Source organism: Cuculus canorus, chromosome 20 (genome assembly GCF_017976375.1).
Source record: "Cuculus canorus isolate bCucCan1 chromosome 20, bCucCan1.pri, whole genome shotgun sequence".
NCBI classification, from domain to species: Eukaryota; Metazoa; Chordata; class Aves; order Cuculiformes; family Cuculidae; genus Cuculus; species Cuculus canorus.
The window spans coordinates 3,266,922-3,294,096 of record NC_071420.1 but is presented as its reverse complement, the minus strand read 5'-3'; the positions used below and the strand labels follow the sequence as shown (position 1 = coordinate 3,294,096).

The following is a 27,175-nucleotide window of genomic DNA, read 5'->3' as shown; positions in this document are numbered from 1 at the left end:
AAAGGGAGGGGAAAGCCAAGAACCTCTGGAATGCTGACATTTCTTCACTTTAAGATGAAGATGTGAGCACACACTCAGCACGTATTCAACAAGTGTTGCACACACGTACCTGAGCACTGCTCTCTTTTCCAGCTGACATAGCCCAGTACTGCGGATTTTTTCCATCTTCATCGTGTACTCTTAGATCACCTCCTTCATCCAATAACTTGCTAAGAATCCACTGGTTTCCGGAGAAAGCAGCTGCATGGACTGGAGTGCTTCCATCGTAACAGCGACTGAGGAACGTTAAAGCAGAAACATTTCACCTATCCCTTCTACGCTCAGCCAGCTGCGCCTTTGGGGATGAGCAGCAGCACACCTAGAAGGTTTATGTACTCGCAAACAACAAACAACAAACACAACTCAAAGCAACTCAGCGAGTCTGCAGATGACACCGAGCTAAGTGGTGCAGCTGCCACACTGGAAGGATGTCATCCAGAGGGACCAGGACAGGCTGGAGAACTGGGGCTGTGAGAACCTCAGGAGGTTCCACAAGGCCAAGGGCAAGGTCCCAGCCCTGGGTCGGGGCGATCCCCGGGTTCAGTACAGGCTGGGGATGATGCGATTGAGAGCAGCGTGAGGAGAAGGCCTCGGGGGTGCTGGGGATGAGAAGCTCGACAGGAGCCGGCAGCGTGCGCTCACAGCCCAGAAACCAACTGAGTCCCGGGCTGCGTCCAAAGCAGCGCGGCCAGCAGGGAGGGAGGGGATTCTGCCCCTCTGCTCCTCTCTGGGGAGACCTCAGCTGGAGGACTGTGTCTAGTTCTGGAATCCTCAGCACAAGAAGGAGATGGAACTGTTGGAACAGGTCCAGAGAAGGCTACAAAGAAGATCCAAGGGCTGAAGCATCTTCCAGGTTGGACGGGGCCTTGGGCACCCTGATCCAGTGGGAGGTGTCCCTGCCCATCGCAGGGAGGTGGAACTGGATGGGCTTTAAGGTCCCTTCCAACCCAAACTATTCTATGGATAACCATGAAATGAGAAAAATTAGGCGTCTATGCACATCTGGGGATCTATGGCTAAAACAGCAATATGTATCCTAAGCACTTCTTCCTATATATACAGTGAATATTGTGGATTACACTGACTAAAAAAAAACCTAAAAATTTAAAAGATTAGTTTCAATTTAAGAATAAAAATTTATACTTAACTGATTAGCGTCTGCGCCATAATCCAACAGCACATCCACTACTTTAACAAGACCTAGCAAAGCAGCAGTGAAGAGCGAAGTTTGGCCCATGGAATTTACAGCATCAACAAAAGCACCTACAGGAAAACAAAAGATTATGAGAAGGGGACCATTCCCCTCAACCCCAAATTAAAAGCAACGGTTCATGAATGCTGAAACTGGCTGCCAAGTTCCCTCCAGACACTGGAAATATGAAAACATAAAGATAGTAATAGAAACTTCATCTGGAGTATTGAGACCTCATCTGGAGGATTGTGTCCAGTTCTGGAATCCTCAACATAAGAAGGAGATGGAGCTGTTGGAACCAGTCCAGAGGAGGCTACAGGGATGATCCAAGGGCTGAACACAGGCTGAGAGAGTTGGGGTTGTTCATCCTGGAGAAGAGAAGGCTCTGAGGAGACCTTAGAGCGACCTTCCAGTACCTGAAGGGGCTACAGGAAAGCTGGAGAGGGGCTGTTCACAAAGGCTTGGAGTGATAGAACACGGGGGAACGGGTATAAACTGGAAAGGGGCAGATTTAGACTGGACATAAGGAGGAATTTCTTCCCTGTGAGGGTGGGGAGGCCCTGGCCCAGGTTGCCCAGAGCAGTGGTGGCTGCCCCATCCCTGGAGGTGTTCCAGGCCAGGTTGGATGGAGCTTGGAGCCCCTGATCCAGTGGGAGGTGTCCGTGCCCGTGGCAGGGGTGGAACTGGGTGCACTTCGAGGTCCCTTCCAACCCAAACTGTTCTATGATTCTATATCAAAAGGGAGATTAAATGACACTATTGTAACTCTCTATACATACCATATTTTCCAGTAGGGTGTGTATAAATATCAGAGGCCAAGTATTAGCACAGGTGACACCAGAGGATGGCACCGATAGAAGATTAAATTCTTCCAATAGAAGTCATTGAGAGTTAGAGAAGTAGTTTTTCATTAGTGATAATAACACTTATCACGTTTTCAAAAGAGAGAAAACGCCCTAGAAGGATTTTGGGCTGAAAAGAAACCAAATAGGCAATACACCAACTACAAAGCTCAGAACCACTGATGTTCTACTTTTGAACCGCATTAAAGAAGGCGCCACAAACCACTCAGCTCGCGCTGTCTCCCTCCCACGCCCCGAAGGACGGGGAACGGTCATCAATGCCGGGCGGCCCCTGCACAAGCAGCACCGCCCGCCCGCTTCGCGCTCAGGAGACAGCGCACACATCCTCCTCGTGGCTTGTGACGCCGATCAGGGGAGACCGCTCTCCTCCAGTGACCAACTACAGAAATGATCCCTGAAAGTATAGTCTTACCCCAACCCGCCGCCGCCACCGGCCCCACCGCCGCGACCCGCCCTCCAGCACACGGACACCCGGACCCGCCGACCCGCGGCACACGCGGCACACAGCCCCGCGCCCCCCCCCCGCGTCCCCGCAACGGCGGATCCCCGCCGCGAGCCCCGCGTGCCCGACCGGCGCCCCGCGGGACGGCGGCGAGAGGCGGAAACGGGGGCCCGCCCCCTCATTTGCATGTTCTACCCCGGCCGCCCAATCAGGCGCACCGCTCCCAGCCCGACTGGCGCGCGGACACCGCACAGGGGGCAACGGGCCACCCCCCCTCATTCCCTGGAGCAGCTGATCGCAGTGCGGTCACGCAGCACACGCAGGATAACCGCGGGATCGGGCCCGGTCAACACGGGATCATGAAAGGCAGGTCCTGCTAAACTAACCCGATCGCCTTCCGGGACGAGGTGACGCATTTACTGCACAAGGGACAGGCTGTGGCTGTAGGCTTCTTGGACTTCACTAAAGCATATGACACAGTTTCTCACAGCATTCCGCTTAGGAAACTGTCAGCCTCCGGCCCGGACAGCAGCACTCTCCTGGGTGGAAAAGTGGTTGGATGGCCGAGCCCAGAGAGTGGTGGGGAATGGAATGAACTCCAGCCGGAGGCCGGTCACAAGGGGTGTCCCCCAGAGCTCAGTGCCGGGTCCAGTCCTGTTCAATGTCTGTATCAATGCACCGGATGAAGGCATTGAATACCCCCTTAGCAAGTTTGCAGATGACACTAAGCCGGGAGGGAGTGTGGATCTGCTGGAGGGTAGGGAGGCTCCAAAGGGCACTGAACAGGCTGAACCCATGGGCTGAGACCAATGGCAGGAGGGTTAACAAGGCCAAAGGCCGAGTCCTGCACTTGGGGCACAACAACCCTGTGCAGCTACAGACCGGGGGAAGAGTGGCTGGAAAACTGCCCAGAGGAGAAGGACCTGGGGGTGTTGATTGACAGTGACTGACCATAAGCCAGCAGTGGCCCAGGTGGCCAAGAAGGCTAAGGGCACTTTGGCTTGCATCAGAATCACCGTGACCAGCAGGAACAGGGAGGAGACTCTGCCCCTGGACTCGGCACTGGTGACGCTGCACCTCGAATCCTGTGTTCAGTTCTGGGCCCCTCACTGCAAGAAGGATGTTGAGGCTCTGGAGCGTGTCCAGAGAAGAGCAATGAAGCCAAAAAAGGGATTGGAGAACAAGGGTGATGAGGAGTGGCTGAGGGAACTGGGGTTGTTTAGTCTGGAGAAGAGGAGACTCAGGGGAGACCTTATCACTCTCTACAACTGCCTGAAAGGAGGTTGTAGAGAGGAGGGTGCTGGGCTCTTCTCCCAAGAGACAGGGACAGGACAAGGGGGAATGGCCTCAAGCTGCACCAGGGGAGGGTCAGACTGGATATCGGGAAAAATCTTTTCACAGAAAGGGTCACTGAACTCTGGCAGAGGCTGCGCTGGGAGGGAATGGAGTCCCCATCCCCGGAGGGGTTTAAAAGACGGGCAGAGGAGGTGCTCGAGGACATGGTTTAGTGGCAGATAGGAATGGTTGGACCATTGATCCAAGAGTTCTTCTCCAACCTGGTGATTCTATGATTGCACACCCTGCCGCACCTTCACGGTGCCCACAGCTGTGCAGCTCCACCCGCGGACGCAGGAAGGCTGCGCTACCGCTACACAGTCGCTCGGGCTGATTCAAAGGCTCTTCTACTTTTGAATCGCATTAAAAAAGGCGCCACAAACCACTCAGCTCGCGCTGTCTCCCTCCCACGCCCCGAAGGACGGGGAACGGTCATCAATGCCGGGCGGCCCCTGCACAAGCAGCACCGCCCGCCCGCTTCGCGCTCAGGAGACAGCGCACACATCCTCCTCGTGGCTTGTGACGCCGATCAGGGGAGACCGCTCTCCTCCAGTGACCAACTACAGAAATGATCCCTGAAAGTATAGTCTTACCCCAACCCGCCGCCGCCACCGGCCCCACCGCCGCGCCCCGCCCTCCAGCACACGGACACCCGGCCCCGCCGACCGCGGCACACGCGGCACACAGCCCCACGCCCTCCCCGCGTCCCCGCAACGGCGGATCCCCGCCGCGAGCCCCGCGTGCCCGACCGGCGCCCCGCGGGACGGCGGCGAGAGGCGGAAACGGGGGCCCGCCCCCTCATTTGCATGTTCTACCCCGGCCGCCCAATCAGACGCACCGCTCCCAGCCCGACTGGCGCGCGGACACCGCCCCGCACAGGGGGCAACGGGCCACCCCCCCTCATTCCCTGGAGCAGCTGATCGCAGTGCGGTCACGCAGCACACGCAGGATAACCGCGGGATCGGGCCCGGTCAACACGGGATCATGAAAGGCAGGTCCTGCTAAACTAACCCGATCGCCTTCCGGGACGAGGTGACGCACTTACTGCACAAGGGACAGGCTGTGGCTGTAGGCTTCTTGGACTTCACTAAAGCATATGACACAGTTTCTCACAGCATTCTGCTTAGGAAACTGTCAGCCTCCGGCCTGTACAGCAGCACTCTCCTGGGTGGAAAAGTGGTTGGATGGCCGAGCCCAGAGAGTGGTGGGGAATGGAATGAACTCCAGCCGGAGGCCGGTCACAAGGGGTGTCCCCCAGGGCTCAGCGCTGGGTCCAGTCCTGTTCAATGTCTGTATCAATGCACTGGATGAAGGCACTGAGTGCCCCCTCAGCAAGTTTGCAGATGACACTAAGCTGGGAGGGAGTGTGGATCTGCTGGAGGGTAGGGAGGCTTCAAAGGGATCTGAACAGGCTGAACCCTTGGGCTGAGGCCAATGGCAGGAGGGTTAACAAGGCCAAAGGCCACGTCCTGCACTTGGGGCACAGCAACCCTGTGCAGTGCTACAGACCGGGGGAAGAGTGGCTGGAAAACTGCCCAGAGGAGAAGGACCTGGGGGTGTTGATTGACAGTGACTGACCATGAGCCAGCAGTGGCCCAGGCGGCCAAGAAGGCCAACGGCATCTTGGCCTGGATCAGAAACACCGTGACTAGCAGGAACAGGGAGATGATTCTGCCCCTGGACTCGGCACTGGTGAGGCCACACCTCGAATCCTGTGTTCAGTTCTGTTCCCTCGCTACAAGAAGGATGTTGAGGCTCTGGAGCGTGTCCAGAGAAGAGCAATGAAGCCAAAAAAGGGGCTGGAGAACAAGGGTGATGAGGAGCGGCTGAGGGAACTGGGGTTGTTCAGCCTTGAGAAGAGGAGACTCAGGGGAGACCTTATCACTCTCTACAAGTACCTGGAAAGAGGTTGTAGAGAGGAGGGTGCTGGGCTCTTCTCCCAAGTGACAGGGACAGGACAAGGAGGAATGGCCTCAAGCTGCACCAGGGGAGGGTCACACTGGATACCGGGGAAAAAACTTTTCACAGAAAGGGTTCACCGAACTCTGGCAGAGGCTGCGCTGGGAGGGGATGGAGTCCCCATCCCCGGAGGGGTTTAAAAGACGGGCAGAGGAGGTGCTCAGGGACACGGTTTAGTGGCAGATAGGACTCCACCCGCGGAAGCAGGAAGGCTGCGCTGCCGCACACAGTCGCTCGGGCTGATTCAAAGACTCTTCTGCTTTTGAACCACATTAAAGAAGGCGCCACAAACCACTCAGCTCGCGCTGTCTCCCTCCCACGCCCCGAAGGACGGGGAACGGTCATCAATGCCGGGCGGCCCCTGCACAAGCAGCACCGCCCGCCCGCTTCGCGCTCAGGAGACAGCGCACACATCCTCCTCGTGGCTTGTGACGCCGATCAGGGGAGACCGCTCTCCTCCAGTGACCAACTACAGAAATGATCCCTGAAAGTATAGTCTTACCCCAACCCGCCGCCGCCACCGGCCCCACCGCCGCGCCCCGCCCTCCAGCACACGGACACCCGGCCCCGCCGACCCGCGGCACTCGCGGCACACAGCCCCGCGCCCCCCCCGCGTGTCCGCAACGGCGGATCCCCGCCCCGAGCCCCGCGTGCCCGACCGGCGCCCCGCGGGACGGCGGTGCGGGGCGGAAACGGGGCCCCGCCCCCCTCATTTACATGTTCTACCCCGGCCGCCTAATCAGACGCACCGCTCGCAGCCCGACCGCCTCGCGACGCGAGACTCCGCGGCCATGCTCAGCGCCCCCCGCTGCCTCCGGCCTGTCCTCAGCCACGCGGGGCAGCTCCGCAGAGCCGGGGCCGCCCGCCTCCGTGTGTGTTCCCTCTGCCCCGCGGCAAGGAGAAGAGACCCAGGGACAACCGCCAGGCAGCACTGCACGGCTCCTCCGTGGCCACTGAAGGGGAGGCGTTGGCTTCCAGGGGCTTCCCCGGCCCAGTGCTTGCACGGCACACTCTCGCAGACCGACTAGAACAACCGCAGAGGACCATCTTAATTAACGCTACCCTTCACGACACTGGATGCAGCCTGAGCTGCAAGGGCTTCCCCAGCACAGCGAAACACTGAGCACTTTCTGCAGAACCCAGCAGACACATCAGGTTGGATCCTGGGGCCACAGAGTACTTCTCCCACAGCATCACACGGCACAGAGAGCACAGCACCAGCCAGTCCCTCTCTAAGTCTCTGATCAAAGGTTCTACCACCCTCCAGATGTAGCCTGAGCATCCTGAGCAGCTTCTCCACAGGTCCTGTCAGTCTCTGAGGAACACTCTGCATGGCAAACAACTCCGCAGCAGCCACCGCAGCATCGCAGGCGGCTGGAGGACGAGGTTCCACCGCCTCGTCTGCACCCGCAGCTGAAGCACAGCCACTGCCTCCCTTGCACACCCATGTACCGATAAACGTTCAAACCGTGTCTTCTCGCTGCACACCTCACCTCATCGCACCTTAAAACCCAACCTGGCAGCCCACAGCGACACTGACAGTGAAAGGAATCCACCAAGGGAGGGCTGAGAAAGCGAGTCCGGTTCCCTCTGGGATGCAGGCGCAGTGCAGACACTACAGATTCACTTGGGAACTGGTGTTCATAGAGAACCACCTCGTGCAAGGGACACTGAAAATGCCAGCAAATCAACTCTCTAAGACTCATTTTGGAGTTTTAGGAAGCAAGTGCCCTTTATTAGGGCTGGGCAACACGAGGAGCGAGCTCCATCAATTGTGTGCAGCCAGACATGAGCTGGGACAGAATGGATTTCTGACTTAGATATATACACAGATACATTTTCCCAGGAATCTTATGCATATTCTATTACTTCCATATTTAACGTTACTATGAATTTCACAGCAGACAAATCTCTTGCTGATTTGGAGTTTTGGAGCCCGCCCTGCCTGACCTCCCATTTGAGAGGGAGACTGCAGAGGCGATTGAGAGATCTGCTCAGCACGGGTCACACTGAGCGCAAACCGTTACCGCCTCCGAAGCATTAACAGTATCACAGTAACCGCTACTTCTGTCATAAACGACCTCCACACCCGTTATTCGCTTATGCATCTGCCTTTGGAACCACATTAAAGAAGGCGCCACAAACCACTCAGCTCGCGCTGTCTCCCTCCCACGCCCCGAAGGACGGGGAACGGTCATCAATGCCGGGCGGCCCCTGCACAAGCAGCACCGCCCGCCCGCTTCGCGCTCAGGAGACAGCGCACACATCCTCCTCGCGGCTTGTGACGCCGATCAGGGGAGACCGCTCTCCTCCAGTGACCAACTACAGAAATGATCCCTGAAAGTATAGTCTTACCCTAACCCACCGCCGCCACCGGCCCCACCGCCGCGCCCCGCCCTCCAGCACACGGACACCCGGCCCCGCCGACCCGCGGCACACGCGGCACACAGCCCCACGCCGTCCCCCCGCGTGTCCGCAACGGCGGATCCCCGCCCCGAGCCCCGCGTGCCCGACCGACGCCCCGCGGGACGGCGGCGCTGGGCGGAAACGGGGCCCCGCCCCCTCATTTGCATGTTCTACCCCGGCCGCCCAATCAGGTGCACCGCTCGCAGCCCGACTCGCGCGCGGACACCACCCCGCGCAGAGCGGTAGTAGGCCACGCCCCTTCATTTGCATAGCCTGCCCCAGCTGCCCTATCAGACGCTCCGCTCTCGGCTCCCCGCACACGTAGTCACCAGCGCAAAGGAGCAGCCGTTACGCTACTGCAGCTCTTGACAGCGCAAACGAAATCATACAGTCATGGAATGATTTGGTTTGGAAGGATCCATGAAGGTCATCTGGTCCAACCCCCCCCGCAGCGAGCAGGGACATCTTCAACTCCATCAGATTGCTCAGAGTCCCATCCAACCTGACCTTGAATGTTACCAGGGATGGGGCATCAGCCACTTCTGTGGGCAGCCTGTTCCAGTGCCTCACCATCCTCTGCATGAGAAATTTCTTCCTCATATCTCGCCTAAACTTCTTCTCTTTCAATTTAAAACCATTACCCCTCATCCAATTGCTACAGGCGCTGCTAAAAAGTTTTCCGTTTTCCGCCATCTTTCTTACAAGTGTCAAAAGGTCACAATAAGGTCTCCTTAAAACAGAATATTAGGTTTCATTTACAAAATCTCCTGCTCACACATTGTTACAAATCTGGGTGTCAAAAACACCAGCATCAAACCACACCTGAAGTGTTTCCCAGTCAGAATTAAGAGTAAAAATCCCATTTATAGAGTATATTCCTAAAAAAATTTCAGAATTTTAGTGTTACAATACCTTCTCCATTTCCTTTTGAGCACCTTACAACTAAAAGCTTAGGTTGCTTTTCAATTTACATATTTTCATACATTCTTTGATTCAATAATTAACGCTGCTTACCAGAAAAGGACAACTATAAGACATTTTGTAAGCATGTTACGCTCATAAACCTGAATTGTAGAAAGTATGAGGACAACTTTTTTTTACAAGAAATATAAAGAAGCAGCAAAAAGTCAAACTTTTCCTCCAGCATGTGTCAAAGCTTAGCTTTTACCTTTTTTCAGAAGCTTCTTCACTTTCACGTAGTTCCCTTGCCTGACATACTCATGCAGCTGAGCTTCCAGGGAGTCTCCTTTTATACTTCCAAGCTGGACCGGGCAGGGAATTGGGAGAGGGACAGCATGAGACATCTTCTTTCCTCAACAGAACTAGAAGGAAGGAAATGTAATGAACTACACAATACAATAGCTCGAAGAACTTCTTTTTTACGTCAAAAGCTTTAGAGTTTTCGTAAAGCTTTACAGGCTTCAAAAACAACCCCTTCAAGCTGTTTCGTGCAGACGAGTCCCAAGGTGGGAGGCGAAAGGAATCTCCCTCCTCGCAAGTTTGCACTAGAAAAGGGCTGCACGTCAGACACGGGGATGGAGGATGCTGTTAGCAGCAAAGGAGGGACAGGGAGAGGGTACACCAGGGGGTGGCAGGAGCTGCCCTCGGGCCTGCGAAGGCACAATCAGCACCATTCTGGGTCAGTGCTGTTGCAGCCCCCTTCGTGATAAGGCCCGACCTGTGCACAGCCGCTGTCCGTGTCCCGGCCCGGCCTGTGGCGGGCCCTGTCCTGTCCTGTCCTGTCCCGGCCCGGCCTCCTCACCTGCCTCGCGCCACCGCCTCCACGCGGCTTGAGCACGTGGCCCCTCAAACCTCACGCATGCGCACCGCCCTCGCGTGGCGCGTGTGTAGGGGCGTGGTAGGGGCGGAGTCTATAGTGGGCGGTGCCTGGTGCGCAGGGGCTGGGCCTGTGACAGGGCCAGGGTTGCTATGGGAGCGTGGTCTGTTTTGAAGGGGAGTGTCTTCCGGAAGGGGCGTGGCCTGAGAGGGGGCTTAGCCTATGGCAGTGCAGGAGCTTTATTGGGGGCGTGGTCTAATGTGGGCGTGGCGAGAGGAAGGGGCGTGGTCTAAGCGTGGGCAGTGTCATGTTGCTGTGGGGCGTGGTCTGCGGAGGGGCGTGGCTATAAGGGCGCGTTTGGGGCCCGCGGGATGCAGCGGGCGGTGGGCGCTTTGCCGTTGGCCCCCGCGCTGCGGGCCCGGCTCGCCGCCGCTGGCTTCCAGACGGCGCAGGAGCTGCTGGACACCGGCCCCTGCGGGCTGAGCAAAGGTAGCGGCGGCGGAACGGGCCCCGCGGGAGCGGCCGGGGAGGGGAGGCCCTGCATCGCTGTGGGGCAGCTCCTGGAGAGACGGGAACGGCTCTGGGTAACCGGCTGAAAGAGCGCAGGAGGGCCCACAAGGCCAAGGGCAAGGTCCCAGCCCTGGGTCGGGGCGATCCCTGTGTTCAGTACAGGCTGGGGATGATGCGATTGAGAGCAGCGTGAGGAGAAGGCCTCGGGGGTGCTGGGGATGAGAAGCTCGACAGGAGCCGGCAGCGTGCGCTCACAGCCCAGAAACCAACCGAGTCCCGGGCTGTGTCCAAAGCAGCGCGGCCAGCAGGGAGGGAGCGGATTCTGCACCTCCGCTCCTCTCTGGGGAGACCTCAGCTGGAGGACTGTGTCCAGTTCTGGAATCCTCAGCGTTAGGAGGAGATGGAGCTGTTGGGGCGGGTCGAGAGGAGGCTACAGGGATGATTGGAGGACAGGCTCAGCACTGGACTGTATGCTGGGAGGGGGTGTCCAACAAAAGAGAGTTGTGGTTGTTCAGCCTGGAGAAGAGAAAGCTCTGAGGAGACCTTAGAGCGACCTTCCAGTACCTGAAGGGGCTACAAGAAAGCTGAGGAGGGGCTGTTCACAAAGGCTTGTGGGGATGGGATGAGGGGGAAGGGGTATAAACTGGAGAGGGGCAGATTTAGACTGGACATAAGGAGGAATTTCTTCACCATGAGGGTGGGGAGGCCCTGGAAATGGTTGCCCAGAGCAGTGGTGGCTGCCCCATCCCTGGGGGTGTTCCAGGCCAGGTTGGATGGGGCTTGGAGCCCCTGATCCAGTGGGAGGTGTCCCTGCCCATGGCAGGGGGTGGGACTGGATGGGCTTTGAGGTCCCTTCCAACCCAAACCATTCCATGATTCTATGATTCTTTCCCCATCACTCCAGGTGTTATATAAAATAAACTTCTGTTAAGTCAGGAAGCTGCCTTTCCCAAGAAGTTAATATTAGCTTTGTCCAACCATGTAGGAAGGATTTCATGATTTTGGTTGCCAGCAGTTTTATTATCTATGATAACATGTGGTGATAGTTTTGCCTTGAAGATCCACATGAAGTAGCTGGATCCTGTCAGCCATGTGTATAAAGATGGGCGCACACAGCTATTTGTGTGTCCCCTGTTACTGGCTCTGTGTTTCAAGTCTAGAAATGATGCATAAGGTGTTCAGCCCTGGAATTCCCTGAGTGCCTGTTAGTGTCACCAGTCCGCAGTCTGACTCCTTCTGCAGGACCTTACCGGCTTCCAGTGAAATGAGTAGGATAGCACATTCGGTGCAGAGTAGGTGAACTGCTCTGCCAGATCTCCTCCAGGTCTCTGAAAAGCAGTCTTGGGTGTATTTGCAGAAAGCTTACTGCCACTTGAAAACTGAACACAGGGCATCACCCTGCTGAGTTCTTTTGAAAGCCACATCATTGGTTCCAGGGATGCTGGCAAGGTCTCTGCAAGGATTAATATTTTTGTTTTCTGCTGCAGAATGATCAGGTTCTGTGAAATAGCGTTGAATTCTCTCTTCTTTAAATAATTCACTGTTTATGAAAATAAGGTAGTATTCCATGATTCCACTCTTGTAGAAATTGGGATCTCCAAAGAAGAGGCACTGGAAGCATTACAGATTGTGAGGCAGGAATGTCACGGGGATGCAGCAAGGACGGCCGCGGGATCAGGCGCCACCAGAAAGTGCACAGCACTGGAACTTCTGGAAGAGGAACAAGCCCAGGGCTTCATCATCACCTTCTGCTCAGCACTGGACAATATCCTGGGAGGGGGTGTCCAACTGACTAAAATCACTGAGATCTGTGGAGCGCCCGGTGTTGGGAAGACGCAGCTATGGTATTTTGGTTTTAGATTACTTTTGTGCAACTCAGAATCACTTTTCTTTGTTGAGTTAAACTATGAACAGAGTTCATTTTTCTGTTGTCATGACTGCAATCTCTTGATGCTTCTCCAGCATTGGCATGACCGCTTCCTGTTCCATGTATTCTGCAGCAGAAATGTCATTTTAGGAGCGAGTTGGGAGGGGAGAGCTTTGCGGTGTAAGTATTTCTCTATTTTCTCTTTCCCGTGGCAGTATGCAGTTGGCAGTAGACGTACAGATCCCAGAATGCTTTGGGGGCGTAGCTGGAGAAGCCGTGTTCATCGATACTGAAGGAAGTTTTATGGTAGACAGAGTGGTGGAGATCGCAGCTGCCTGTGTGCGGCATTGCCAGCTCATTGCCGAAGCTCAGCAAGAAGAAGGTACGTTGCAGTCGTTCTTTTCTGCCTACAAGGGTAAGATCTAAGTAAGCGAGTGTCTCATAGGCTGTAGTTTTACACTTTGAGGGTTTCAGCAGCACTGCTGGCTTAGGGAGTTCTTGCTGCCAGCCCTTCATTTCCACTCATGCGTTTCATACCTGAATGGCATCAGTACGTGCAGCCAGGCTGCAGACTGAGCTGATCTACTTGAAGAATAGTTCTTTTTCTACGTGATGATTTTGGGAGCTTTTAGGCATGTAGTTTTCTTGGGGTTTTTTGGGGTTTTTTTTTTGTTTTTACTTTTAAACAGAGATCGCTTTAATGATCAAACTTACAGCAAAACCCAAACACAAATCTGTCAGAAAAACTGAGGGCCTTGGGCAGCCTGATCTAGTGGGGGTTGGTCCCTGCTCATGGCAGGGGCGTTGGACCTGGATGATCTTTAAGGTCCCTTCCAACCCAAACTATTCTGTGATTTTGTGACAATGTGCTGCAATGCAGGGGCAGGAGGAGCAGCTGAGGAAAGAGAAGAGGAAAGGCAGAATTTCCTAAGGCAATGTTGCTGCTGAAGCCTCACATTGTAAAACTGGCTGGAATTCATCTCCTTCATAAGGTTGATATAGGCTAATGAGAGTTATAAGGTGCATACAGGTTATTCTGTGGTTTATCAGTGTGTTAGGGATGCTGACACAATTGCTGTATTGCTCTCGGAGCATTTTATGCAACTTCTGTTTGACCAGAGGTAAAAGGACACCACATTAAATGAGCAACTGCCTGTACATCGAGCAATGGATGATTCATAGTCACTGTTGTCCTCTGGTGTGTTCTGGTTGGAAAATTATTTACTCGCAAAGTTCTACTTTCAAAAATAAATTTTTCATTTTCGGAGCACTCCCTGGGAGGCTCCGGTGTATCCGTGTGCAAATGCTGAGAGAGCATCTGCTCACCACCTCCTTGACTTCCAAGCCAGATGGAAGGTATATTTCCCGTGTTCTTTACCTTGAGTGTTTCAGTTTCTGGGGGCTTTGTTGTTGCTGTATGTGAAGGGCATAGCTCGGTAGAAAGATGAAAGCAGCACTACACTAGTACAGAATTCGGACTCATTTACACATCTATTTATTTGTTTTCAGGTCATCTAAAGGCTTTGGAGACCTTCTCTCTTGAAAGTATCCTTTCTCACATCTATTACTTCCGTTGCCGTGACTACATAGAGCTTCTCGCACAGGTCTACCTCCTCCCAGAGTTTCTTTCAGAGCATTCAAAGGTAAGGGTTATTGAAGACGTACCAGAAGATGTGACTCATCTTCACAGTAAACGTTTTCAGGGATACTAATCTGGTGTAATAAGAGTAAGATGAGTAACACCTTAGTACCTCCTCAGCTTGGCAGGAATACATTGGCTGATGCCAGAATACAAATGCAAAGTTTGCTTGCTTGTTTGCTTTTCCTTTCCCATCCCAGTTACCCTCAAGAGTCATTTGCTTTCGCTACCACCTCTGCCATCCCCATGAATCTCCACTTTGAGGCAAGGATACTGGATCTACGCTGCCATGCGTTGTTACAGTTCTGTGAGCATTGAGTTACGAATCAGCACAAAACTGTTTTACGGAAGAGTCTCTGAGCCAGGTGTGTGTGTGATGACCGGGGATCAGAAAGGCTTAGCATCTTTTTTTTTTTTTTGTCTGGGAAGATCACTGAGGATTAGAAGCATCCTGCACCATCTTGGCATCCAGAAAGTAACTCTTCTCCTTCTTTCCAATACATTTTCTGTTGCTACAAGCAACCAGAGCCTGCAGCTTGACTCTTGGGTGGACTACAGCCAAAAAGTTTCCTAGTCTCTTAGTGAAATGCTATTGTAAGACAGATTTTCACCACCTCCTTTCCAGATTTCCAGTTTCTGCACAGCAGATCACTCTCAACAGCCTTCAGGGAAGATGACTGGTGCCTCATTCGAACAGAGCACAAATCAGCGTTGTTTAGTTAGATTGCCTTTTGCACATCTTTTCCATTTTTGGAAGCTGTTATATTCTTGAAAGTGCAGATGGGAGTCTTACTTTTGTAAGACTACTTAGTGTAGTCTGGTATTTCCCTTTCCCTGCCAGGTACTAACGGTGCCCTGTTGTGTTTGCTCTTGTGGAAAGTACACGGCTTCATTAGCGCGGCTGCGCTGGGCTGCAGTTCTCTGGGACCATCTGTGCTGATTATCTGTGCTTGGCCTGGAGCCTGAAATACTGAAGGTTGCCGGAGAACTGTAAGACCTTCTGGTGGTTCCTTGGACAGCCTATAAGTGACTTGACAGATTGCTCATTGCAGTCCAGCTCTCATTAAAATTAGTCTGGTCCCTCTGAGCACTCCTGGAGCTGAGACTGGGACCGCAGGAAACCTCCGGGGGTTTAGGGTTTTTTTAGAGCAATGCATAGTTGGAGGGAATGTCATTTGGAAATATTAATTAGTTTGAGGTCTTCTTAATAATAGGAGAAAGACCAATAATATAAAAAAGACTGTTAGAAAATACTCTTGTCATAATAAACAACATTTTTTAAGGTAGAGCAGAGACAAACTGACATGGAGAAGGCACATGGTACCCAGCTTTCTTGAGAGAGCCTCCCTTTGAACACAGAATTGTAGAATCATACAGTGGTTTGGGTTGGAAGGGACCTCAAAGCCCATCAGTTCCACCCCCTCCCGTGGGCAGGGACACCTCCCACTGGCTCAGGCTGCCCAAGGCCCATCCAGCCTGGCCTGGAACACCTCCAGGGATGGGGCATCCACAACTTATCTGGGCAACCTGTGCACATTCTATAACCACATATGCATTCCTTTCTAGCGTGGGTCATGTTCATGCTGCTAAACTGATTGTTCTTTAAGTTAAAAAATTGTGTGTGAGGAAGATGTATGGACTCAGAAAACAATTTGCAGGAAGAAGGAAAAATAAGCGAATAGAAGAAGGTCTTATTTTAATTCTAACTATGTAATCTTTATTTTCAAATTAAGATTTTATTTTTTTTTTTTCAGCTGGAGGCCTTGGGCCATTTCACAGAGTGATATTCACTGCAGGCTTGTATGTTCCAGCCACAAAGATACTTCCCAGTAATGGGTTAAATCAATAACACAGAAAATCAGTTTTCTTGTGTTGTTTCCCATTTGTTATCTTGCGCATTAATGCAAGAACTTGTAGATACTGAGGATTTGAGTGACATCTGAATATGCAAACACTGTAAGGCTATCCGTCTCCCTTCTGTATTTCAGACAAACCTGGGTCATCAAAACAGCTGCAACAAATGAAGTTAGAATAAATCAAAATCCCAGACTAATGTTGCTATAGTGCCTTGAGGGTGATGAGCCAGCAGCACTGTACTCTAGCTGCAGCTAATAATTGCTACAAGAGAAATAATCCAGCAGAGCAAACATCTTCAGGCAAGACAGACCCGCAGCTCCATTGCTTAGTGTCTGGAATATCTTTAAGCAGCTAATAAAATCCGTGTTTCTGAGACAGATCGCTGACGTGAGCCTTAGAATCAGCTGAGTTATCTTAACAGTGACTGCAGACAGCTTGTGTTCTAGTTTTGGTTTGGATTTTATTTTTTTTGAGGGAGAAGGGGAAATAAAGCAGTGTTTGTGGAGAGTCGATTGAAGTACAATTCTGATGTTCAATGATTTTATTTATTTTTTTTTAATCTAGCTTCTGTTCTGCAAGGCTTTAAGCACAGCTTTGTTATTTTGTGTTCTCTACCAGGTGCTGCAGAGATAAAGCTGTAAGTGAGTAAGCTCTGAAACTGGAAACTGAGGGAAGGGCAGCTCTGGGCTGAGTTAACTCATGGGAGAGCTTCCTGCAGCATTTTGTTTTAAGCCAGTGCAGCGGCAGTCTGAGCTGGTATCTGTGCATAACGCAGTAGTGTACTTAGCAAGTGTACTAGAGTGTTTGGAGCTTGAGGCTCTTCACCCTGCACTCTTCTGGAGTGCTGCTTGTCTCCGATAAACATAGAGAGACAATAAGTGTTACGCTGTCAGGCACCTCTGAGCATGAACGATTGTCATCACCATACATAAAACATTCTTAAAAAGAGGTCTTACTGCTTTTTGTCATTGGTTTGTAGGACAGCGGTGGTCGTTTTTCCTTTTCTTCCACATTTAGGTCCGACTGGTGGTAATTGATGGAATTGCATTTCCTTTTCGCCATGACTTTGAGGACCTCTCACTCCGGACGAGGCTTTTGAACGGTCTGGCGCAGCAGCTGATCATCATAGCAAATGACCATAAATCAGCGGTAAGTCTGGGGCAGGTTTAAATCGCAAAAAGATGATAATCTGGGATAAATACATTGCAAAGAATTAAGCAAATATGATTTATGGTTGTCAGTAAAGAGCAAAATAAACCTGCAAGTATGTCCTCCACATTCACGTTTGCAGGTTTGGTCACTAAATACAGATCGATTGCACAGGCAAAACTCTTCAGGTGGAAAGTTTGTAGACTTGCTAAAATAAGCAAAGTTTGCGTTAATAGCATCCTGTGCATCTTAATTAAATGGCAGTATATCAGTTTTCCATGCTGGTTCACATCATCTTCTTTAGTGATTTGTTTGGACAAGGAAAGCTCCTTTGGTGACTTTTACCTACAAAGCCCATGCATTAAAACATAGCAGAGGATTTAGAAGTTCCAACATAATTTTCCACTTTTTGTTTAAAAATTAACTACTGCCTTATTGGAGGAACTATTCTTAGGGAGGAAAACCACTTTATCTGCTCTTTGGCATCCTCCTGGCATCCATGGGAACCCATCGCTCCCTTCCTGGGCATTGTTTCTACGTCATTTACGCCAATCTGGAGGCCTGCGAGTGAGCAGCACCGTAGCCAGCAGATGGCACTGGGAAGCTTCCTCTGTTCCAGAAGTTGTTTTGGCAAGTCTGTAAAACCAGCAGGGAAAAGCATTGTTCAGGAATTAGAGCTTACCCAGCTCTCAAAATGGTGCTTGTGCCTGTAACCGTTTACAGGTGACTTGCAGCCTTGTCACCCCCAACTCTCTGGCACAATTGGCTTTCCTACGTAACTGCTAAAAATAAGCCTCCCCTTGTGCTTCCTCCGATAGCTGCAGGAAGGGAGAGAGCACGGCGCTGCGTTCCGCCTGGCGCAGGCGATTGTGCTTGCTGCTGAAACCTCCCCTCGCGCGCGCGCCCTGACGTGAATTATGAAGCTGCTTCCTGCTGGTGCCCACACCGAGGGAGACGAATGTTATGTGACAGCTTGATTTGCACAGCCTCCAGCTGACTGAGTGCTTTCATACATAAATTGGGTACCTGGTGACCTTGAACAGCAGCGGTTGTCATTGCACAGTCTTTTTTTGCTTTGCTCAAGGAAAACAGATAAGTTATTTCAATTGAACAAGCGAGCGGCTTACTACAAATGCTAAATAAACGCTTGCTGAAGAAGTGATTGGTCACAAGAGCTTCAAAAATTATTTAGCTCGGAGTGGTCCCCTTGTTAGTTATTAAGTTGGTTCCATGTAGCTTCTGAACGGTCAAAATCCAGCTCGCGTGCCAGAGGTGGCTTGTCCGGCAGCAGAGCCGGGCGCTCGGAACGCTCTAATATGGTAGGAAGCAAGTTCGTTTCTAAATCTAGTGGTGCTGGGATGCCCAGACCAGCCCTTCCCCACCAGTGAGATGGGGAGCCTGTTTGGGACTCTTAGCATCCACGTATGATGAGTTGCTTCTCTAAAATATATATGTATATATATCTTGGGGCTGTAAGTGTTTTGGGGTGTGCCTCACGTGCTCGGTGGAATCACTTTCTCTCGCATGCTTTTCTGACTGTTCAAAGCGAGAATCATACAAGAAGGTCAAACAATGACAGCCCCTAGGGTTTAGGATAGGTACAATTTTTTATTTTTCATTTGAAATGAACTCTGCAATTAATATTCCTGGCTCTTTTCTGTCTCAGCCACCCCCACTTCTACCAGGGATCTAACCTAGACTGTCTGTGAACCTCCTACGAGTGATTCGTGCTGCGAAAACACTCCCCCGCTCTGTCTGTTCACTTTCATTCTGCTTTGTATTGTACCCACTTGTGCATTTTTAGACTACAAGGTGCAGAAATTCTGTTAATCACCGGGCTCATGCATGCTTTGAGCAGCACCACCAAGTTCATTTATGCCACAGTGACTGAAATCTATCTCTTTGTAGAGGGTTAGTCTGAATTGTGTGCATCTAAATACAGATCCAAGCAGCATTGAGTACAAATATGGTGGAAGGTACAAGTTGTGCAGAGTTGGCATCCCTTGGGAAGGGAGAGATTTAGGATTCTTTAAAGTCTTGAATGCAAGGAATCTACATTCCATGCAGACTGAAAATTCATGTTGCAAGGTTCTCTTATTTGCTTTTGGCTATTGAGAAAAAATGAGGCACCTTTACAGTTTCTTCTCGTTAACATGGGAGCTTCGTTACAGTAGGGAAGAGTATTGTGAGCAATTGCTTTATTGCTCAAAGCTTTTTGAATGCTTCTCTTCCCTCCCACCAGTATGGTTCTTTTCTGGAGAGTTTCATGTCTGTTTGCCTCTGTCTCCTCTTTTAGGTAGTTCTGACAAACCAAATGACAACAAGGATCGGACAAAGCCAGTCCACGTTGGTGCCTGCTTTAGGTAGGTGTTGAGCTTGTGAGTCGAAAACTGAGTTAATCGTCAAATCTATGACTTCCTTTCTTTTGGCATCGTGTACGAGGAAAACGAAATCAGTTCCTGAATTTCTGCAGTGTAGGGGAATCCCTGGTAAAACTGGGACCCGTCTGGAACTGCCAGCATTGTGCAACTCGATGCTTATCCATGTCAGCCTTGGGATTGCCGTTAACAATTATCAAGCTTTATTCTAAACTTAAACATCTTGGGCAAATTAGAATCCTGGTTGGATTTTTTTAATGTTACAAATAGCATCATAGAATAGTTTGGGTTGGAAGAGACCTCAAAGCCCATCCAGTCCCCTCCTGTGCCATGGGCAGGGACACCTCCCACTGGATCAGGTTCCTCAAAGCCCCATCCAACCTGGCCTTGAACACCCCCAGGGATGGGGCAGCCACAGCATCCCTGGGCAACCTGGGCCAGGGCTTCACCGCTCTCATAGTGAGGAAATTCTGCCTTAATATATTTAAAAATCATCACATTTTACGCCTCTAGAAAGTCACAGATTGAGAGTGTAGCTGGATTTTTTTTTTTCTTTCCTTTTTAAACCGAAATTTTTAATACTAAACTTGGTATTAGGTCTGTCAGTATTCCTTAAAAAGACTGAATCCCCCTCTGTGGGGAAGCACTGAGGAGTCCGAGTAAGTAGGTTTTCAGACGTGCAGCTAATGCATTGCAGCCTTCCCCTGGGGATCGCAGGCTGCGGAGTTGCCTCTGTTCCAGCAGCAGCTGTGTCAGCTTAGGAGGCCACCACCCCTGCTGGAGGTCACTGCCGCATCCTCTGTGCTGCCTGAGCTCTTTATGTGATTGTCTCCCAATCCATTTCTGCCAAAAGAGGGCAGATAAGCTTGAGCTCTTTAAATAATAAGGAAACCTCTGATAAATCAGGTAATTTAGATTGAACTCGGCTGGTGAATGATCGTGGAAAAAAAAAATGCAGGGATGGAGCTCTGGGGACAGTAACCCTCTAGCAGGAACAGTGTGAGGAACAGGTTAAAGCACAAAGAGAAGAACACAGCTTAACGGTGGCATACCTCGAATGACGCTGCAATATCATAAATTCCCTGAGAATCATTCACTGCCTTTCCAAAACACTTTAAATTCTTTATTTTGCCATTACACTTCAGCGTGTTCCATTAATTATTCGCAAAGTCATTTCATATTTGCTGCAGAGCTGGAACTCTCTCCCCATTGCTCTCTCCAGCTCTGATGTAGAGGGAATTGCTGTGTGGGATCCTCAACCTGCCCGTAGTGAGTTTAAGTGAATTTTATGGGCTGCTCCATTTTGCCCTCTACTGAGCAGGGAGCCTCATACGGATTCTTCTGCTGCGGTCACAGGGCAAAACAGAACAGTTCTTCTGAAGTAGAGATTCTGACTAATTGAGAAAAAGCTCCTCTTTAAATCTTATTTCAGGTTGTAACATTGTATTTTATGATGCACTTAAAGGGCACAAATTATCTATCCACAGCTTCAGTGTCTGAACTAAGTAATGATTCCCTCCTTGGGAGGGGACGGATGGAGGAGGAGAGGACGGTACAAGGGCAAAGATGTTCTCAGTCTGTACAGGCATTGAACCATTTGGCACCGATGTAATATAAAATGAACGGAGACAGACCATCTCCTTCGAGAATGTGAAGAATGTGGAATTTCGAGCTGTTCATGCAGATAGAGACCCAGCTTCCAGTATCTGACCCTTTTTGTCATTTTTGCCTCTTGCTCTCTGATTTATTTTTGGCAGCCTTTCTGGCTGCAACCTCAATGAAAGCTGATAGATTTGATCTTTTTTTTTTTTCAATAGCCAGTGCTGTTTGAGAGCTGTTGTGATCATTGACTCATAGGGACAGTGAAGAACATGAAAATATTCAGAGTAGGTTGTAACTCAAAGAGATCATGCGTTGTCTTGCGCGTATTTTCTTTTACAAACATTTAATACTATAAACTGGAGAGGGGCAGATTTAGACTAGACGTAAGGAGGAATTTCTTCATTATGAGAGTGGTGAGGCCCTGGAACAGGTTGCCCAAGGAAGTTGTGGCTGCCCCTGGAGGTGTTCCAGGCCAGGTTGGATGCGCCTTGGGCAGCCTGAGCCAGTGGAGGTGTCCCTGCCCATGGCAGGGGGTGGAACTGGATGGGCTTTAAGGTCCCTTCCAACCCAAACTGTTCCATGGTTCTATGAATTTAACGTAGCCTCATACTGACCATAAACTGCTTGTGGCTCTCAAGAGAATGTGTGCCTAACCATGCAGTATTGTTAAACCAAGTAGTGTGTGGTCTTGCAATAATGAAACTTTGTACCAGTTGGTAAAATATTTAAGCTAAAAGACATTCCCCTCATCCTAACAGCGATATCTCAAGTTGAGCATTTGGTACAAAGCTGCTTTCATTTTGATGTGAATTTATTCCATAGACTCAGTGTAAGTGTTGAGCTGGTGGATTACCGGGTGATTTTTATGACCCGCTCTGAAGGGAGGCTATTTTGACAGTCTCATTGTAGAGGCTAACGAACCTTCTACTCCTCCATAGCTGTCTGTAGCCAAAGGGACTGCTGAGAAAACCCCAAGTAAAATCAATTCTATTGCCTCTCCTAACAGGTTTTTTTTTTCTCCGTTGATTGATAACCCTTAGAAACTATGTTTTCTAAGATTTCACAAGAGCATTAATCTCAAAACTCTTTTTTCAGCTTTCTCGCAGAAGGGAAGTTCTTAATTATGGAAAAAAATAAGTAGCGTATATGCTGCAAGGTATTAAATCAAGAGATTTATGAAGGAGACAGCTTTCCCACTAGTGATAGCTAAGCTGGGTGTTCTGAGACATTTCTGCTGGATATATTAGAAAGGAGGACAAATATTAATCTACTGCCAGTTTACCTCAGAAATATCTCATTTTACAGTAGATTTCTCTCCCATATTTGATACAGTTGGAAACATTCTGGTGTAGAATTTGTACCCATTGTAAAATATGTTTTGATCTCTGACTCGGAACCGTATCTGATAGCCAAAATCTTTAATCTCAACTTAGATAGAGAGCAGCAAGCTCTGGCAGGATGCCTGGAGGGTTCTAGGTCTTCATAACAGCTGAATCATTTTTTTTCTTCTCTGTGCTCTAAGGAATACCAAAGCGCATGGGGTACGCGGGGCTGGTGAGGCGATGGAGAGCAACGAGTGGTTCGGAGGTTACGGGGCTGTGGGCAGGTGAAGAGGAAAGGCTTGCAGCACTTGACAAAAATGACTGGTTTAAAATGCAATCCATCTGTGGACCACTGACTGCTTCCTGGGATAAACGGAGGAAAGCACCCAATAGCACTGTCTGTAAATTGACTGAGCCTTGTGGTCAGGCATGAACTGAAAACAGTGGGAATAACAATCCAAACTTCCTTCTGTCCCTCCACCGTGCCTCCCCGCCCCTCGCCTTTGGTTGTGTTCTTTTGCATTTTGCCGTCAGAAGCAGACGACTGCTTCAGGGGCCCTTAATACTTTTAATAATCATTTACTTTCTCCCAAAGCTTGTATCCCAAAGGGAGTGATGTTTGCTCATAATTATGTGTGAGAGACAGAATATTGCAATTTGAAGGAGGATTTACACATACTCGCTAGACTTCTTCAGTAGTAATTAGAAAAATCTTTTCTTCACGCTGCCTGTTTTCAAGATTTATCTGGTGCCTGTGCTTTATTAGGTATTTATAAAGTCTTTACAAACATGGAAGTATTGTATCAAGCTGTCTATAAAGCACACTGTGAGTAGAGAGGATATTCCTTGTCTCGGTATATTTGATAAACTAGTTGTAAAATCCTTGCATATAAAAAAAGATGTGATTTGTTACTGCAAGAAAGGTATACGTGTTTTAATTGTAGGGTTTTCTTTGAAGACTGCTCTCATTTCAGTTCAGTCGCCTGCTGCTGCTGTTCTAGGAGGTAAATAAAATGGCCTGTCATTTTGTGTCACCCAGGAGAGAGCTGGGGACACGCTGCTACCATCCGCTTGATCTTTCACTGGGACAACAGTCAGAGGTGAGTGAAAAGCTAAAGTACATAATAATACTGACGCATGTGACATTTGAGAATCTTTCTCAGTCTGACTGTGGTGGCCAAGCAGTGGTTTGAATTTGACTTCTGGCCTCTGTCTGCCACGTCCCAGGCTGCTGAGGCTCAAGAAGAGCTTTCTAGCTCAGCCTGAGACAGCGTGGGCTGACCTGTCAGGCTCCTCCTCCATGGTCAGCTTGCTGCGGTACTGTATGAGCTTTCTGACAAGATGCCATGGCTCATCAAAGTCTAACATCCTAATTGGAGTTGATGATTTCAAAGGTCTTTTCCAACCTAATGATTCCGTGATTCTAATGTCAGTTGTTCAGACACGAGAGTTTAAGATCTGGTGGCTGAGTAGAAATTTCTTTTTTACGATCTCTATTTTGGAAGCAGGGAGGAGAAGTTCTTTGCTTTGGTCCTTTAAGCTCCTATAAGTCCAGAGCCAAAGATGCCAAAGGTGGCTTTCCAGCTAGACGGCGGCTCTCAGGAGGACAAACCTGAGGCCTCGCTGGCAGCCACTGGATCTTTCTGCTTTCAAGTGCAGGATGGTTCTGCAAAACCAGAGAGCTGTGCAGGTACCAAGTTACAGGGACCCGCAGAGAGGTAGAGAGCGAGCTGTGCCTGCTCCCAATGCAGAGCTGACCTACGGAGGATGATTTTAGAAGCCCAGAGGAATGAAGATGACCCTTGTATAAACAGGATGAAGTTCTGTCTGTTGCAATGAGATCTTTTCTGTTTCCTGGTTCTTTTTTCCCCTCTCCACTATATCGCAAGCTCACTCTCTTTCCTGGTCAGTTCTATTTGTCCTGTTTGTGGTATCACAATGCAGCCGCCCGAGATTAAGATGCCTTCCTGCAATTCCCTAATCTTCTGCAAAAAGCGAACAAAAACGCTTCTGGAATGTTGTTGTGCGTAGTTTTGCTTGTTAAACTCGAAAGAGAAACACATGACATTTTCTTGTGCAGTTTTGCTTTTTACATATTAAGTTTGAAGGCAATGCAGAATGATTACAGCAGGCTGTTTAATTTGGAATTAATTACCATCACTGATTAGTTAACAGCCTTCATAAGACACAAGTTGCATCAACGTCATGACTGCAGAGCGAACAGAAGTTAATTTTATATATCAATAGTAAAGAGCTTTTTTTTTCCCTGCAACACAGCACAGAAAGTTGCAGATGCAGGTTCTGGAAAGCAAGCCAGAATGACAAATATGTTCTATTTACTGTTCTAAATATGCACCTAATATGGAGCAGGGCCTGCAGAAGCAGAGCAATTCCGATTACAACTGCGTGTATGTAAAAATCAGAAATAGCTAATGCTGTGGCATTTTTATATGAACTCCCTATATCTGATGATCCATTGTGTGTTTGTTATTCTTGGGTTTATCTTAGTTTATCGAGGCACAAAGATAACCATTAGAGAATCCGTTTGCCCTCTTTTTTTCAAGTTGTGCTTTAGTCCCAATATGATTCCTGTCTCTCTCTACTGCTGAAAACGTCAAAGCTTAATTGTAAGTGTTCTCATTGTTTGAGGAAAGATCCCGTTGAGTTAGAGGCACGCTGTGAGCTGTGAGCATGGCTTCTGCAGCTTCAGATTCTGGCTGGTTTGTGAAGTATCACCCACCACTTCAATGTTCTGAGGGAATCCCTGTGTAGCTAATACGAAGTGGCAGTGTTCCTCAGGCTGTAATTACGTGCTGTCTAATAGAATGGCACCTCAGGGAGGAACCCCCCCACTCCGAAATAATTAACGGGATTGTTGGCAGGGTGTCTTGAAACAGAGAGCAGAACGCTTGCTGCATTGGCTTTACATAAGTTTTGGGGTGCTGGGCACGGTGCTGACTGGCTGGAAAATCCCTTGCTTTTAAGTTGTTTGGCAATCTTCTGTCTATAACATGCCTGTTGGGATGGGTGCTGTATAATCACAAATCAAGACACATCACTTAGAGTCGAAGTGCACAGAATCAAGGAAGTGTTGGAGGAGTAATACAAGGGAAACGATTCTCTCAAGGTTATCCTGAATGTCAGCAGTACTGTCAGGCTTAGAAATAGAACACCTTATTCTCCATCCACCAGATCGTATTGACGGGTTTGTGAAATCTCTAGGGGAAAAAAAACCTCCCTAGAAGTATCTGAACTCTTGAGGGCATTTGTCTTCCAACTCTGAGAGGTCAAGGAATAAGAGATTGCTTAACGGAGCAGGAAAGAGTTGTGCTCAAAGCCTTTTTTGTTTGCATTTTAAGAAAGTGGCATTTGGAATTAATTTATAATGAATATTGTCCCCAAAATATGATCAAATGCAGTGATGAAACAAGGCTAATTGTTCACTCTTTTTTGCTAGGTCCGCATTGTATTTGAGCTACAATGTAAGGATGGGAATTTGGCATCCCCGGTTTAACTGACCTATGTGAGAACACTTTCCCAAGAATTCCACTGGTCTCCAAACCCTTGATTGGGGGGAAAACTTGGGCCTGGTCACTTGGTTACTCAAATCTTTATTAATGTATTCACTAATCATAATTATCTGGTTCTGTTTAACCAGGTTGGCAACGTTGTACAAGTCACCGAGTCAGAAGGAGTCAACCGTACCATATCGCATTACAGTAGGTATTTCTTTTGGGATGGAGGTAGATTGTCAGCTGTAAAGGAATTTTCAGACAGACAAATCTGAGAGTGATGTTTGCTTTCTTAGTGTTGCCTTTCAGCTGCCTTCTGAAGGTAACCAGTGACACTGGGCTGTCTCTGGGCTTAGGAATGTTTTGCACCTTTTCTCTTAAGAAAATGACCCAGCATGTTAGTCCTCTTAGAGTTACAACAGTTTGGTGTCCAGATAAAATGTACAGGCAGCCTGTCCCCATCTGTCCGTGTGCTAGTACAGCTTGTTTTAGCTGCCCTTGATGTTAACTTTTGGCCTAAGTGCAATTACAGAGAACAATCATGCACTCTCTGAGCCTTCATTTCAGGAGACTTGAACAAGCCAGACTGTTTTCTCCCTCGTCAGCTGGGTTATTCTTTCCCTAGTGGCTCTTCCCTTCATCTGTTCCAGCTGAGTTTATCATTTCAGGACAAGGGTGACCAGAATCATACGTGATATCCCAGCGGTGTCACCAGCGCTCTGTGCTGTACTTATTTCCATATCTCTGCTTTAAGTGCATTGCCTGATATAACCTGGGTTGTGTTTATCTCTCTCATAGCTCAATCCTACCTCTGATGCTGTGATCAGCCAATATATACAGATTTTTCTCTACTGTCACTCATTTGAGGGGCTTCCAGCTTACGGCTGGAGTCCTTATTTATCCCTAGTTAAATCCTGCAATTATATCCTTTTGTGGAGTGCTTCGATACATATTAATGAGAACGCGTACCATCTGTATTTAGGTTTTAAAAACCCCCACCACTCAACTCCATCTTCCAGTGTCAGATGCATAGGTACCTGCCGTAACCATTTGCTACGTGTCCTCATGGAAACACGTTGCCATAGCATTTCCTGCAGAATTTAATGCTGCCATAAGATGAGATCTTCAAACTGTTGAGAATTTTTCACTCCTGAATATATTCACCTGGACAGAAGAAATACTGCAAATATAGGTATATTCTTAGTTCTGTGAAGACTAGAAGGGTAAATGGAACTGCATCCCAAGGTTGTTTGGATCATGATGGGAGAGTGCAGCCCTTTCTCTACAGCTGACAGATGGGTTTTTTTTCTTAGACAGTTTAATTGC

The 27,175-nt window shown here is 49.4% G+C and overlaps 2 protein-coding genes and 4 non-coding genes across 15 annotated transcripts in view; 1 reads left to right on the top strand and 5 right to left on the bottom strand.

The window, feature by feature from the left end:
• Positions 1–10,098, bottom strand: part of TEX14 (testis expressed 14, intercellular bridge forming factor) — a 34,213-nt gene extending 24,115 nt beyond the window's left edge. For all 3 annotated transcript variants that reach the window (XR_008453146.1, XR_008453147.1, XM_054085230.1), the window contains exons 1-4: positions 9,999–10,098; positions 9,405–9,558; positions 1,188–1,302; positions 110–275 (exon numbers count right to left, since the gene is read on the bottom strand). Coding sequence is in view for 1 of the 3 variants with exons in the window: in XM_054085230.1 (XP_053941205.1) it covers positions 110–275; positions 1,188–1,302; positions 9,405–9,540 (417 nt within the window). In the remaining 2 variants the exon portion in view is untranslated. The remainder of the gene's footprint in view (positions 1–109; positions 276–1,187; positions 1,303–9,404; positions 9,559–9,998) is intronic.
• On the bottom strand, positions 2,295–2,504 carry LOC128854219 (small nucleolar RNA U3). Its single transcript, XR_008453198.1, has one exon. It is a non-coding gene; the product is annotated as a small nucleolar RNA U3 (small nucleolar RNA).
• On the bottom strand, positions 4,253–4,462 carry LOC128854218 (small nucleolar RNA U3). The gene has a single exon (XR_008453197.1). It is a non-coding gene; the product is annotated as a small nucleolar RNA U3 (small nucleolar RNA).
• LOC128854208 (small nucleolar RNA U3) lies at positions 6,121–6,330 on the bottom strand. Its single transcript, XR_008453187.1, has one exon. It is a non-coding gene; the product is annotated as a small nucleolar RNA U3 (small nucleolar RNA).
• LOC128854220 (small nucleolar RNA U3) lies at positions 7,974–8,183 on the bottom strand. Its single transcript, XR_008453199.1, has one exon. It is a non-coding gene; the product is annotated as a small nucleolar RNA U3 (small nucleolar RNA).
• Positions 10,099–10,325: 227 nt separating the features above from the next.
• The window catches only part of RAD51C (RAD51 paralog C), a 24,578-nt gene continuing 7,728 nt past the window's right edge, over positions 10,326–27,175 (top strand). For 4 of the 8 annotated variants that reach the window (XR_008453116.1, XR_008453115.1, XR_008453114.1 and 1 more), the window contains exons 1-8: positions 10,328–10,502; positions 12,109–12,367; positions 12,606–12,772; positions 13,900–14,033; positions 16,904–17,035; positions 19,332–19,398; positions 23,377–23,437; positions 25,996–26,056. Coding sequence is in view for 2 of the 8 variants with exons in the window: in XM_054085015.1 (XP_053940990.1) it covers positions 10,385–10,502; positions 12,109–12,367; positions 12,606–12,772; positions 13,900–14,033; positions 16,904–17,035; positions 19,332–19,398; positions 23,377–23,437; positions 25,996–26,056 (999 nt within the window). In the remaining 6 variants the exon portion in view is untranslated. The other 4 variants (XR_008453119.1, XR_008453118.1, XR_008453117.1 and 1 more) reach the window with 4 other exon arrangements.